The following is a 15,206-nucleotide window of genomic DNA, read 5'->3' on the forward strand; positions in this document are numbered from 1 at the left end:
TCGTAATTTGAATTTGCTCGAATGTTAGTGCAAGTTCATACTCTTAATGGTGTCGCTTTTTCAGTTGAAACCCGAACCAAGTTCACACAATCGTAGAAGTTATACATGTTGAGTTTTGCAAAAAAGGCGTGATGGTGGATACAAAAGTTGGAAGAATTTGTGATACAGAAGTTTTGATAAGAGATTGGAATCAGGAGAGAGTCCTCAACACTACACCATTTATACTATCTAACAACAGTTGAAAAGTGTTGCCAAAACCCTGAAAATCGTTGCCTAAAAGAATAGGGGACATTTTCCAGGCGACTCCTGTTCGAGCGTTGCCTATTGTCTAAGGCGACGTTTTTCTCACCTTTTGGGCACACTATTTATAATCGTCGTCTAAAGTTTAAGGAATAGGGGACGTTTTTTCCTTAGCATCAAAGGCGACGCTTTCAAGTGTTGCCTTACTGTGCAGGTATGAGCACTAAAAAAACGTCCCCATAGATTACTTGCAACAGTTCTAAAACGTAGCAATAGGTGATTGATTTAAAAAAAAAATAATCAGTTTCAGAATTAGCAGCAATAAATATTCTATTAAATTTTCTTTCAGAAAAAAAAATATTCTATTAAATTTATGTATAAACAATTGCACAAGGAATTATATCAAATAACAATTACATTATTAATCATTCCAATAATCATAAGCTCGGCCAATAATCATGGCTACTTTATGTCTCCTAAAACTTGTTACCGCAAATTCTAAGTCAACATGGATGAAATATAACACTAAGGTATGCTAAAAAAGAGGGATAATTGCTCCCAAGTTTACACGAATGGATACTTGGAGATAAGTTAAAAATGCTGGGTTGCACACTTGAATCTCAGGTTGGATTACAGGAAACCCTGCCACTCATGCAAACCCCACCAAAAACTAATGCAGCTGAGACTTGACATTGGTAACTGCACATATTTTAAAGAGTAAAATTAGTGGTCAATAGAAGGAGCAAAATCACTTAAAATGAAAGTTCTGAAACTTAACTTGAAAGGGTGTCTCTAAACAAGCGTCGGTGCTATAACAACTCTTGATTCTCGACCAATATGGTGCAGTAAGAACACTCTTTAAATTTAACTACACTTGTTTGACTGAAAGAGTTAACAGAACAAGATACATAACATTTACCCAAATTGAAGGCATTAACCGATTGATAAATAATCAAATCGCAAGAGATAATAGTAATAAATCATGAAATAATAGTATAACTTAATATTGATATTTTAAAAGAACAATGGTAGTAAAAATGATTCAATTAAAGTCCTAAGAAAGATGATATTCAAAGAAAACGATATTCTAAGATAAATAAGAGGGCATGATTCAATTACTTCATCTTAATGGTGACTTATCAGACACATAAGTTCGAATTAAATATTAGTAGTATAGATTCAATTCTTTTTTATTTTATATACATGATACATTGGTCGAGAATGATCTGAAATAGAATTTTAAGGGATTGACATGGTTCTATTAAGTCATCCAAACAAAAAAAAAACATAGTCAATAAGCACTACAAGAAACATGACCATTACCCAGGGATTTTGACAAGGGTTTGAAACCCCTGGCAAATTTGCCAGGGAAAAAACCAAGGAGAACCGCTAGCTTGTAGAGTATCTCAAACAATTCAGAAGATGTAACTATAAAACCAACAAGAGCTGCAACAAAAACTAAGAGTGATAAACATAAAATGAAGCATGCAATATCTTAGAATTTGCAAAGAAATAACCTCCTTTCTTACTGAAGCATCAAAGTAAGATTTCACATGTCATATACAGTTGGAGATCCCCTTTTAAATTTCATACGTCTTAACTTCTAATAAGAGTCACTATTGAAATAGTGTGTATAAATGTTAAAATGATAATTGTCAAATGTCTATGAACTATCATATTTGAATATTTGAAAGCAAGACATGGTTATTATACTTTTCAACTAGTTGAAAAATAAATCTTAACATATTGACCTCTAACTAACAATTGCTATCTAAGCCTAAGGACTTTTATTTGACTGCATATGATTTATTTAGTCACTTCTCCACATTTTCACAAGGCCTGAGTCATTTTTCATGTATTGATTGCTAATAATTGTCCAAGCAAGATAAAATAAAATCAACTAATTTTTGCAAACCAAATGATAGAAACAGGACAATAAACATAGTTATTTAATCACTTTTCCACATTTTCACAAGGTCTAGTTTATCACATAGAAACAGGACAATAAACATGTCTGATAGTTCTCTTTCCGATACATAAATGAAAAAAATTGGTTGGATTCCGATACCTGAAGATCTTTCAACTTGATTCCAGCAGCAACAAAAACCAAATGCTTGTTATGAGTAAGAAACTGCCTCAATTTCAAGACAACATCCTTCACTACAACAACAACAACAACAACAACAACAACAAATCCCGTCAATAAAACAATAATGATTATAACATCCTTTCACTGCAAAAATACTCTTCTAATCGTTTGAACATATGATTCGAAATTAATTAAGAAAAATGAAATGAATTACTATTTTAGCTACTGATAAAATAAAGGTTTGCTAAGTAGCTTGTTATAGCAACAAGATGCAGCAAAAATCATTCAATCAAGGATTGCTAAAAACACAATTCAACTGGATTTACAAGCAATTAACTAACACTTATTAATTCAAAATTTGTACAGTTCCATCACCAAATAAATCAAATCCAAGCTTCTAAACGCATGCATAAAGAGATTTAAAGGGAAGGAGAAAGAGTGAACCTGAGATTCGTTGTGGCATGGCGACAGCAACAACGAAGGGATCTCACGGCGACATCAACAACGAAGGGTTCGACTGTCAATTTCACGGCGACGGTAAGAGTTGGCAGCGAGAAAGGATTTCACGGCGACGGCAAGATAGGGATCTCACGGCGGACAGAATGAAGGTGAGGGTGAGAGAATGGCAAATATGAAGGTTTCGGTGACGAGAGGGTTTGGGTTTCGTGGTGATGAAAGGATTTGGGTATTCACGAAATGTTCACGGTGAGAAAAGTTCAAGATGGCTGAGATAGGTTCGTGGTGGCTGTGAGAAAGGTTCACCGAGAAGGTTTTGGATCTAAAATTTCAATGGCTAAGAAAGGTTCACACAAGGCTGAATGACAAAGAAAAGCTTCACGAGGCATTGTATTAGTTTTTGATTAATTTATTTATATTTTTATTTTAATATATAAAATATTTATAAGTGGGTTTAATCAATTTAATATCTATGGAAGGTTAATACCTTCCCTCCGTCCATGTTCTTAGGTGGTGTGGATAGCTTTCCACTTAATGTATATTAACTATATATCATAATTATAAAATAAAAAATTAAAGATATAATTCTTTTTTTTTTGTCAGGTAGCCTAGTGGCTAGAATTCACCTTATAAGGTGAATAAGTAGGGTGTCCGGAGTTCGAACCCCGGTCCCTGCATATAATAATGCATTGTCCTACCAACTGAGCTATGCATTAAAGATATAATTCTAATAATGAAAAATATAGACCAAAATCGATCATTCCCCTTAATAATATAAAAAGAATAAAATATTGAATAATTTTTTATATGAAGGGGTAAAATTGGAAAAGAAAAAATGCAGTCCAAATTCATGTATTTTCTTGATATATAATATAGTTTATTATTATTCTTTTCTTTAAGAAGCTAAATTATTCCATCAAAATTGACACCGGATAGAATCGAACTTAAGACGTTGAGAGGACTATTGTAATACGTATGATCGGAGTTCGAACTTATTTTACATTTATTTATTTTACTACCATTAATAACTCGATTATTATTATTATTATTATTAAACCCACTTGGGTTGGCCTAGTGGTATTGACTTGAGATCTGAGAGTGTGCTCCTCCTTGAGGTCTCATGTTCGATTCTCTCTGATGCCAATTTAAGTGGGCTAATTTAGCTTCTTTTCTTCACAAAAAATTTAAGTGGGCTAATTTAGCTTCTTTTCTTCACAAAAAAAAAAAACTCAAGTGGGCTAATTTAGCTTCTTCACAAAAAAAAAAACTCGAATTAGCTTCTTCACAGCTTCTTCACAAAAAAAAAACTCGATTATTATTAAATTAAATAACTATTATTAAATTAAATAACTAGTGTCAAGATGAGAACTAATTTGTCCATCTTTTAGTTTTCTGGCTTTTATTTACATGGAATGATAGAATGGTAAAAAAACTAAAAAAATAAAGGGTAAAATTAAAAGAAAAAATGTTACACGAAAGCACAATATTTTTCTATGTCAATATTTTTCTATGTAAGGTTAAAATAAAGTTTTTTTTTATTGTATTCAATATGGTTCCTTTTGTTCTGGATTATTCCTCCTAATATATAATTTAAATAATATTATAAAAATGATAAAATAATTTAAAGGGATAATAGTCATTTTAGTCCCTGAATGTGCAAGGAGTAGTCTCAACAGTCCCTTAATATATCAAAATTACAAAGTAGTCTTTAATTGTGCACATCGTTAGTCGAAATAGTCGCTAATGTCAAAATAATCTCTCAACATTGACATTAACTCATTTCATATAAGGACTGATATGACAGTAAGAAAATAATTATAAGAATTGATATGATAATAAATAAGTATATTGAGAGACTAATATGACAATATTAACGAAACAATTTAAAATAAATGACTATTTTGAATAATATAGTGCACAATCAGGGACTATTTTGAAATTTTGATACATTGAGTGACTATTGTGCCTACTCCTTACACATACAGGGACAAAAATGACTATTATCCATAATTTAAATGAAGGGTAAAATTGGAAGAAAAAATTACAACCCAAAAAGGTGCATTCCCTTTAATATTGTTGTTGAATTTTTTATGCAACATTGAAAAAATGTAATCTTTTAGTAAAAGCTATAAAGCCCATATACTCAAAAATGGAGACGTACCCGTATCGGATACCGATACTCCGTGGATACTCTTGGATACGTACCCACGGCATATTGGAATTACTTATTTTGATTTAAAATACATATTTTATCGGATACTTATAAGATACACACAGATATTTGTAAGATACTCCACAGAGACGTATCCTAAAAAAAATGAAGTGTAAAAAAAATGAGACTGTATTGTGAAAATTCAATGGACATGTATATGATTCAATTTAAGTTATGAATCACTATAATTGTTTTTCGATAACCAATTAAAAATTATGTTTTTGGTGGATGAAAGTAACGAGAGAGAGAGGAGATAACCTAACATATGAATGAAAATAGAATATGATTTATACGAAAATTTTACATTTTTTATTTTGATCACATGTATTATTTTTTGTAAATTGTGACTTTTATGATTATATAGCATTAATGAGTAATCAATGTTTTTTTTAAATATTTTACATGCATATAAATTTTAGTATAAATATTTTGTTAACGTATCTTAGCCCGTATCGTATCCTAATTTTAAAATTTTCGCATATCTACCCGTACTACGTATCCGGGCTTCATAGGTTAAAACTAGTGCGACAATCTAAAATTGTGTCCCTAAAGAATTTAAGGGGACAATTGCCAAATATTGCCAAAAAAAATATAATATAGTGACACTTGAAAAGCGTCCCCAAAACTATCTAAGGGGTCAATTAGTGATTGTTGCCAAAGATAAAACTTAGTAACGCTTCAAAAACGTACCCAAAAGTATTTTAGGGGACGTTTTTCACGGGTTGCAGAAATATTTTTGGCAACAGTCCAAAACGTTGCCTAAACGACGTTTTAGGCAACAATTCTTACATGTTGTCTAAAAAAGTGTTGCCAGAGACAACAAATGGTGTAGTGCAAAGCATAGATGCCCTAACATTCGAGCAAATCAAGATATATTTATTTTCTTGATTTGACATACTATTGTTCCTAATTTGATTCACATCTTCTACTTATAGTAATTTATATATTTAGTAATTTTTGGGATATGTGTTTGATTCTTTGTTTAATTTTGAGAGCATGATGTGATGTGGAATAGAGTCTCATCGTATATTCAATTCAACTATTTAATTACAAAACTGTGGGTTATGTGTTATATCAGTTTAAACACCTTTCGGATCCTTCTTTGTTTCCTTAATGAGTAATGCATAACTAAAGCAAGTTAAATGGGAGAAATGTAAATAAATTTTATGGGTGATTGTGGAAGTAAGAAATGAGCAGAAAACTTGGTTTTTTTTTGCCCATTTATGAATGGAAAAAGATTGGTGAACACCCTTCTCCATACCACTCTTCCATACACCTCTTATGTGGCATGGGTATTTTTGAAATTTCACACAACTTTCTCTTTCTCACCCTGTTTATGTATCACTCCCTCCCACGAGATCTCCTCTCTCTCTTTCTCCCTCATTGATTCTTCATTTCTCTTTTTCTCTCTATGCGAGTATCAATGGCGGATCCAATCTCCAAACCTCTGATCGCATTTCTCCTCATAGCTTCCTTCTTGCTATGCTCGCACGCTTCCTCCGACGTTCCTTTCATCGTCGCTCACAAGAAAGCCTCTCTCAACAGGCTCAAAACTGGCGCTGAAAGAGTCTCTGTCACCATCGATATCTACAACCAAGGAACCTCGTATGCTCCGATCTATAACCCTTTATTCTTTTTTCTTTTCAATTTTTCAATTTCAGATCCCAATTTTCTCATCTGCATGCATGTTTTGATTATTCATTTCTGTATCTGATTTTGCTTGAATTAGGCTTTTGTGGATTTTATTCAATTTTGTATATGTTTGTATGCTTTTGTTTATGCTGTTAGATTCTGATTTGATGTTGATATAGACAAGAAATCTGTGATGGATCTCGATTTTTAATTTAGATTTAGAAGTGTTATTGATAATTAGGTAAAATGGTTATCTTTGATCATGTGGGTATGAGGATGAACTGAGAAAAATGTTTAATTTTGGTTGCTGATTTTTCTGGCTTGCATGCATTAGTAAGTGAAAGGAAATTATTTGATGCTGGAGTTTTTGATTGTTTCAGTTTTGATTATTGGAAAATTGAGGGTAGTTCTGATTTCACATGCGAGTGATTCAATTTGTGAACTGCTCACAAAGATGAATTGAGATGGAGAGTGAAGAGCTTGTGTGTGTGATTTGTTGATTTATGGTCATAAACTTGATGTGAAAAATTGAGCATTTCAAAGATTCAATTGGAGTTTAAAGGGCTTAAGTTAATGCTAACTCTGATTTCACATGCGAGTGATTCGATTTGTGAATTGCATTTGCATTGCAAGTTACATTGCTAACTCTGATCATCAAAGTTCATCATTGACGATTTTTATTTATGGGTTTCGATTTTTTGTCCAGCAATGGTAATTTTTATTTCTGATCTCAGCAATGATGTTTTTGCGGTGGTGGTTGTTGGCAGAAGGCTCTCGATTGTGGTTTATGCGGTGGTTATAGTCAGTTGTCAGTGACTAACGATGAAGGTATAACCTGCCATGTTATATATTCTTATGGGATGTTTTTCACGCTTCTTTTATCAATTTCAACTCTCGGTTATGGCTTGCTAATTCTTGATTGATCAATGTATAGGACCAAAAACACTTGGTGTGAGTTTTATTCATTATTTGATTTTAAATTATCAAGGTACTTAGATCTACTGTTGTTGTAGGTTCCAACAATTCTGTATGATTTCCTGTTTTTAAGAACTCTCAGTAGTGTGGCCTTCTCTCTATTTTACAATTATGGCTTATAAACTGTTTTGTCCATTTGAATATTTAGTTAAATTTTAACCCAACAATTTCTTTCCAGGTAAAATGATTTTATAAAATAGTTATGATTGATCACTTAAGAATGGGATTTTATAAACATATGTGATTGGCCACGTTGTCGAAAAGGATGTGATGCAGGAGAAGGATGTCAATGGTAGAAGGAGTAAGCTGATAGACATTACTTTGCAGGATTCAGAGTATGTGGTGATGAATTTTATTTTTAATATTTTTTAGTTAATGGGGCATGAATGTAAAGGAGACATTGCATTTACGGTATTAATATGATAGATTAATTGTCTGCTGCAGGTCTCGGAGGATACATTGTACATTGTGGGCTAACTATGCAGAAAGAATGAGCTCTTACCTAGCCACGCATGACTCGAGCTCCCCTGTCGTTGTTGTGCTACAACTATGCAAGCTGAAAAGATATTGCGGTGCTATGGGAGTTCAAATGCATTCTATGGAACTAATCTCATTCTTGATGGTGACTTGCCCCATGTAGTTGGTTACAAGACGTGACAAGCTTTCACTAAATGTGCTGGTAGGGTCAAGTCCGTGGCAAGGAGGTTGTTCTGTCCAAAATGTAACACTGGCAGGAACGCGGTACCTAGGTACGTGGCAATATCTTCATTTGATTATGTTGTGTCGGGATTTTTAAACTTTTTAGAATCGTCAAAATCTTGATATTGATTTCTATTATGTTGTATGTACAAATTGCATGTTCAAGTAATGGATAACACTGGCTCAACCAGCTTCATTTTGTTTGATCGTAATGTATCCGCTTTTGTCGGCAGAAGTGTGCAAGATTTAATTGATGCACAGGTCATTTGATAATCAATACAGTGTCATTTGATAGTTTGGTTTTGTAAAAAAAGTGTATGTATAAAGATATGATTCTAAACTTATTGTTTTTATAACTGCCAAACAATGCTAAGGACTACCCTTCTGAACTTGACTTATTCATTGGAAAACAAATGTTATTTAAAGTTGAAGTCACAGATGCTAACCTTCTCCATAACTGGCGCAACTATGTCGTCAAGCGCACAACAGATGATGCTGACATTATCAAGCGCTTTAAGATCCTTCATAACATAAAGGTAATTTTCTTCAAACATTTCCAGCATATTATTCTAAGTGGTTCAGAAGCATAAATTGGGGGTTTCATCTTTGTTAGATATATGAAGAAGAGGAGGAAGCAGACCGCCATGATGTGATGTTGGCTATTGGGGAGAATGTGACACCTGAGGTATAACTTATTTAACAAGACATGTTTTTATATCTATCAATGCACTTATATCTTTATAATCAAACAAAAGCGACTAATTGAGGACGGTGGTTCGTCAAAGACTGCATTCACACTTCATGATGACGATCTGTTGATTTGCACCCCAAACACAATCAGTGCAACTGATGGAGAAGTCACTCCTTCCAGAAAAATAGTGGGAAAAAGGTCTGCTGAGGATGCAAATGGTCCGAAGGATGCTTCTGGAGCTGGGACGTGTCTGTCACGAAGCCTGTCAAGCTCAAAGCAGCCAAGATAGAACCATGTGATTGAGAGAACTTTTGAAAACATTCTGCTGACTTCTTGGCCGAAGACATATGCTATATTTATAAGTGTTTTGTTGTTTTACTGTTATCATCTTTTTGCCGGATATGTTATGCATTTCATTCAGTTGCTTTTATGTATTATTGATGTACCTTCCAAGGACATCACTGTTACTTTTTGAACCGTATCATTTTGATTAAGCTGTTATTGAAACTTGCAGAATTTTATCCTCATTAGTTTAGCTTTAAATATTGGTTGGTTGTTTCTAATATTTCTTTCCATTAAAATTATGTCTCATTTTGCAATTTTTACAACAGGAACAATATATAATGTTTTTTTACTGAGATGACTCTTTGTCAAAAAATTTTCAAAATGTTTCTCAAGACGATAGATTTTAATGTATGTTACTTAGTTGAATCAATTAAACATGTGGAAATTTATGATGTTTCATGTAGTACCGATGCAATGCTCTAGGAAGTTTATGCAAGTAATAATGCAATTTTCTTGAACCTTACTTAATTGATGAACTATGTTTTGCAAGCTGATTCATTTGTGCCCAATTATCATGTTTTGCCGTAGTGGTTTTACTACTAAGATGACTCTGTCTTATAATTTTGTAATCTTTCTCAAGTTTATATAAATACTGAATTATAAAGTTTATGAGCTTGAATTGAGGTTGTTATTTTGTGCGTAGTAAATGAATATAAATACTAAATTATAAAGTTTATGAGCTTGAATTGATTAACCTTTCACATTTTTGTTTAGATTTCTAATGAGCAAAATGAGGCTGATCAAAATGAGGGTGTCAACCAAAATGAGGCTGATTCACAGGCATCCATTTCCCATTTATCAGAAGAATCAACTTCAAGCAACTACGTTCAATTTTTTGAATTTTATTTTATCATGTGATGTACTAATTAGGCCATGTATATGATATGGCTAACTTATTTAGTTTTATTGTTTGAAGCACTTATTCCACCATGTAAATGATATAAGTAAATAGTTTAAACTTGAATACATATATCGCCTTAAAATGCCTTAAAATGATATTGTTTTCACTACATTTTATCACTAATGAAAGACATTCTAAAATTATGGTTAAAACTAGTCGTCTCTAAGTTTGCATGCCTCACAATTGAAAACTAATGAAAGACATTCTAAAATTATGGTTATATTGTTCGTTTATATGGTTATCTGTAACTTACATGTGCAAAAAAAAAAAAAATCAATTCAAGCCAATTGTCAGTGAGACATTCTAATTTATGAAAAAATAGTTGTCACGTATTTGTAAAATTGTGGTCATACAGACCATATATTTGGCTAGTTTATATTTCCCAGATGTAAATAATTTCGTTTTAGTTGAATCGAACGCATGATCTCATTTGATCACTGCATTAAAAGCCTTTCAAACGATAAATAACTTCTTTTACAATCTGCAAGTTTATCACGCCTAAAGACGGACAAATTCTAATTTCTGAAAAAATAGTGGTCACACACCTTAAAATATGTGGTCACACAAAACATATATTTGGCTAGTTTGTATTTCCCATGTATAAATAATCTTGTTTTATGCGAATCAAACACACAATCTAATTTGATCACTGCACTAAACACAATTCCAACAATAAATAACTTATTTTACAATCGGCGAGTTTATCACGCCTAAAGACGGACAAGTTCTAATTTATGAAAAAATAGTGGTCACGTATTTGTAAAAGTGTGGTCATACATGCCATATATTTGGCTAGTTTATATTTTCCAGATGTAAATAATTTCGTTTTAGGCGAATCAAACGCATAATCTCATTTGATCACTGCACTAAAAGCATTTCCAACCATAAATAACCTGTTTTACAATCGGCAAGTTTATCACGCCTAAAGACGGACAAGTTCTAATTTATGATAAAATAGTGGTCACGAATTTGTAAAAATGTGGTCATACAGACTATATATTTGGCTAGTTTTTCTTTCCCAGGTGTAAATAATATCGTTTTAGGCGAATCGAACGCATGATCTCATTTCATCACTGCACTAACAGCCTTTCCAACCATAAATAACCTGATTTACAATCGGCAAGTTTATGACGCCTAAAGACGGACAAGTTCTAATTTATGATAAAATAGTGGTCACGTATTTGTAAAAATGTGGTCATACAGACCATATATTTGACTAGTTTATATTTCCCATGTATAAATAATCTTGTTTTATGCGAATCAAACACATAATCTAATTTGATCACTACACTAAAAGCATTTCCAACCATAAATAATATGTTTTACAATCGGCCAGTTTATCACGCCTAAAGACAGACAAGTTCTAATTTATGAAAAAAATAGTGGTCACGTATTTGTAAAAATGTGGTCATACAGACCATATATTTGGCTAGTTTTTCTTTCCCAGGTGTAAATAATATCGTTTTAGGCGAATCGAACGCATGATCTCATTTCATCACTGCACTAACAGCCTTTCCAACCATAAATAACCTGATTTACAATCGGCGAGTTTATGACCCCTAAAGACGGACAAGTTCTAATTTATGATAAAATAATGGTCACGTATTTGTAAAAATGTGGTCATACAGACCATATATTTGACTAGTTTATATTTCCCATGTATAAATAATCTTGTTTTATGCGAATCAAACACATAATCTAATTTGATCACTACACTAAAAGCAATTCTAACAATAAATAACTTATTTTACAATTTACGAGTTTATCACGCCTAAAGACGGACAAATTCTAATTTCTGAAAAAATAGTGGTCACGCATATTAAAAAATGTGGTCACACATACCATATATTTGGCTAGTTTATATTTACCAGGTATAAATAATCTTGTTTTAGGAGAATCAAACACTCAATCTAAATTTGATCACTACACTAAAAGCAATTCCAACAATAAATAACTTATTTTACAATCTGCGAGTTTATCACACCTAAAGACGGACAAGTTCTAATTTCTGAAAAAATAGTGGTATTCTTGCATATACTTAACATATGTTTTTCCATATACTTAACACCTTCGACAGCTACAAGTCCTTGATCACCTTCAAATCCTTTTAAATCCAATTCATATTTTGGTTTTCCATCAAACTCAAAAATTCCCCAATGTCTCTCAAAGTTGCCAGGAGCAATACTTTTAGCATTTTCATCAATTAAACTGAATAAATAGATGTCAATTATACCCTTCCTTTTTGGTGTACCATTTCCACTTAAACAATGTTTGAGTAAACCATTGTTGAACCTTTTTGCATTTTGAATATTTGCATTTTTATCACCATCTGTTGGCCAACCAACTTCTCCAATTATAACATGCATATCTGGATACCCTGCTTTCTCTAAAGCATATAAAAGTGTATCAAAATTTGCATCAAAAACATTAGTGTAAAGTAAATTACCATCCACAAGAGGCTTGTTATTTCCGTCGAAAAATGCGAAATCAAAAGGGAAATGACCATTTCCATATAGATTTAGGAAGGGATAGATGTTGACAGTGAAAGGCGCGTTATTCGTGTATAGGTAATTAATTAGTTCAACGGTTAAGTCGCGGACTTCTGGTCTGAAATCGCCGGCTGATGGAACTAGATTTGTGTATGGTGAATAATATACATCAGCATTGAATGGAACTGTGGCTTTGATGCTTGAACCAAGTCCTGCATTGTTGAGAGATGTTTGTATATTCTTAAGAGCTGGTAGAGTGTACATTAGATATGTTCCATTATATTCCTTAAGGAAAGGTTCATTGCCAACTGCAATGTATCTGCAAAATTTGTATCATAAATGTAGAGTTAAGATATAATCAACAAAACCTTGTCAATGTAATGATCATTAAAAACAAAACCAATAGTATATCAAAATCAAACTCTTAGAAAAAACAAGTAAATTAAAAGTGCTATTCAAATTCCTAATTGAAACACTAATTTTGTCATATTAGGTCAAGAAGCTAAATAGATGCAGAAGATTATAAACAGAATATGGCATTGGAAAGAGTACATTATCAACTCTTCCAGCCTTTAAAAATATGAGAAGAAAAAGTACAAAAAACCATTGCTACAAACTGGTAATTAACAATGTCTTGCATGAAAATTAAACTATGACATATGATCAAGAATTAGACCAAGAAAAAACAAAAGACATGGTAACAAAAGACATGGTAACTTATTGTAGAATTCCCAAGCTTCACATTTGGTATTCTTGCACCCATCTTGTTCAAGTTATCATCAATTTTCTTTGGCATGTTAGCCTGTTAAAAATCCAGCCATAAAAGGCCATCGTACTCTGGCCAAAAATAGATGAATCACAACACCAACCATATACACTAGCCAATTAACTCTCTCCCAAGCTCAATATGACAACATTAGAGGCCATCATTTCAACACTAACACCTGCATAACAGTCCCACAATACAACACCAGGAACTGAACCAGAACACAAGCTTACGATGAAAAAAAATTGGCTGCACTATAGTGAAGATTGAGCTGCTTGAATTGACAAATAGAGAGATGTGAAAGCAATAATAGGTGAAGCAAATAACGAGAATTTTACAAAGGTTTAACACAAGCCTTAAACCATGTGATCAGAGTCAATTCGGACTTAATTCAAGCTATGGATTCACTTCAATGCCGAGTCTAACAAATTCGGATCACACAAATGTGTCCATGACAGAGTTTTCAGACAACAATTCAGCTCATTGTTCATTAATGATCAAGGGAAAGAAAGCAATTTCAAGCAATAGCTCAAATATGAGTACTATTTATCCATCTCAAATGAGAAGTACTGTGATGGAAAATAATAATGCAGGGTTTTGTTGGGATGGATCAGAGAACAAATTGGACCCTTTGTTTCAGTTCCAAGTAAATGCTATAAAATCTGACGATTATGGAACTAGTTCATGGGAAGAAGGACAACTTCAAACTCACAATTCAATAGAAGATTTCAATAGCTATCCTTTAACATCACTTTCAATATAATTAGTCTATTCTATTAAGATGTTTGGGACTAACATAACATAATGAATTTTCATATACTTCAGGGACTAAATTAACCAATTTCACATACAATACTTATAATTTTTATATACTTTAGGTATTAAATTCAAGAGAAAATTGATGGTTTATCCAACAACAAATTGCAATTGAAAGTGTCAATTTTGAGTCAGCAAAATAAAAACCATTCTAGTAAAAATTAATGAAATAAAAAGCTTAAAATAAGTCAAAATGAAATTGTGGATAGAGATTGTTGAACATACAGTGAGTGAAAGAGAAGGGTCAACAGCAGAACCACCAGGAATTGTAAGTGGAATGCTCAAATCAAAATCCTTCTGATCAACAACAGATGCATACTCAGCTAGATTCAATGAACCTGTTCCAACCACGGGAATCTTGTTCTTTGGCCTCTGATTCAAACCCTGCAACAAAAATTCAAATCCAAGGATATAAGAAAAATCCCAAATTTTAAAAATTCAATTTTTATGGAATTAGAACATAGTACAATGAAATTGAACAAAAAGGGTATAAGAAAAATACGTTGAAAATGGTGAAAGCGATCTCCCAAGGATGAAAACCATTCTCTTTATTAGCAGAAAGATTAACAAAGCTACAAAACTCTTCATCCCACAAAACGACATTGTTTTCATCTCCCTTAGGATGAGCCTCGCCAGTAAAATTTCTCACAACCGCGTTCCGGCGAAGCGAACTAAGAGCAAGTTTAGGACCTTTCCAACGAATTTCAACGGCGTTTTGTTGGAAACGCGTTTTGTTGGTATTTGTTGGTGGTTGAGAAAAGAGACAAAGGAAGAAGGAAAAGAGGAAAAGAGAAGAGAGGGATGAAGGAAAAAAGAAAAGAGTGACAATTAGTGGAGTGTGGGGCCCACATTGCCACATGTCATTTTTTTATGTGGGTGTAGGAGTGGTATTGCC

At 32.8% G+C, this 15,206-nt stretch overlaps 1 protein-coding gene, 2 long non-coding RNA genes and 1 pseudogene across 4 annotated transcripts; 1 reads left to right on the forward strand and 3 right to left on the reverse strand.

Moving 5' to 3' along the window:
* Positions 1-568: 568 nt before the first annotated feature.
* On the reverse strand, positions 569-3,191 carry LOC146936030 (uncharacterized). The gene is made up of 3 exons (XR_015033125.1): positions 2,774-3,191; positions 1,019-2,400; positions 569-939 (listed from the first exon to the last, which is right to left on the reverse strand). It is a non-coding gene; the product is annotated as an uncharacterized LOC146936030 (long non-coding RNA).
* A 4,627-nt stretch (positions 3,192-7,818) lies between these two features.
* LOC146936031 (uncharacterized) lies at positions 7,819-9,510 on the forward strand. 2 transcript variants are annotated; one of them, XM_085751055.1, is made up of 5 exons: positions 7,819-7,939; positions 8,049-8,353; positions 8,470-8,839; positions 8,917-8,988; positions 9,059-9,510. In XM_085751055.1, exons 3-5 carry the CDS (start codon positions 8,717-8,719, stop codon positions 9,281-9,283), a joined length of 420 nt encoding a protein of 139 aa, XP_085607181.1. In that variant the 5' UTR covers positions 7,819-7,939; positions 8,049-8,353; positions 8,470-8,716; the 3' UTR covers positions 9,284-9,510. The 2 variants fall into 2 exon arrangements, with proteins under 2 accessions (XP_085607181.1, XP_085607182.1); XM_085751056.1 differs by having other exon boundaries at positions 9,089-9,510.
* Positions 9,511-12,178: 2,668 nt separating this feature from the next.
* On the reverse strand, positions 12,179-13,560 carry LOC146936032 (glucan endo-1,3-beta-glucosidase 6 pseudogene; annotated as a pseudogene).
* Positions 13,561-14,010: 450 nt separating this feature from the next.
* LOC146936033 (uncharacterized) lies at positions 14,011-15,077 on the reverse strand. Its single transcript, XR_015030427.1, has 2 exons — positions 14,814-15,077; positions 14,011-14,695 (listed from the first exon to the last, which is right to left on the reverse strand). It is a non-coding gene; the product is annotated as an uncharacterized LOC146936033 (long non-coding RNA).
* Positions 15,078-15,206: the final 129 nt, after the last annotated feature.

This window comes from Medicago sativa, chromosome 3 (assembly GCF_051527215.1).
Source record: "Medicago sativa cultivar Bolivia chromosome 3, Bolivia_mono, whole genome shotgun sequence".
Classification (NCBI taxonomy): domain Eukaryota; kingdom Viridiplantae; phylum Streptophyta; class Magnoliopsida; order Fabales; family Fabaceae; genus Medicago; species Medicago sativa.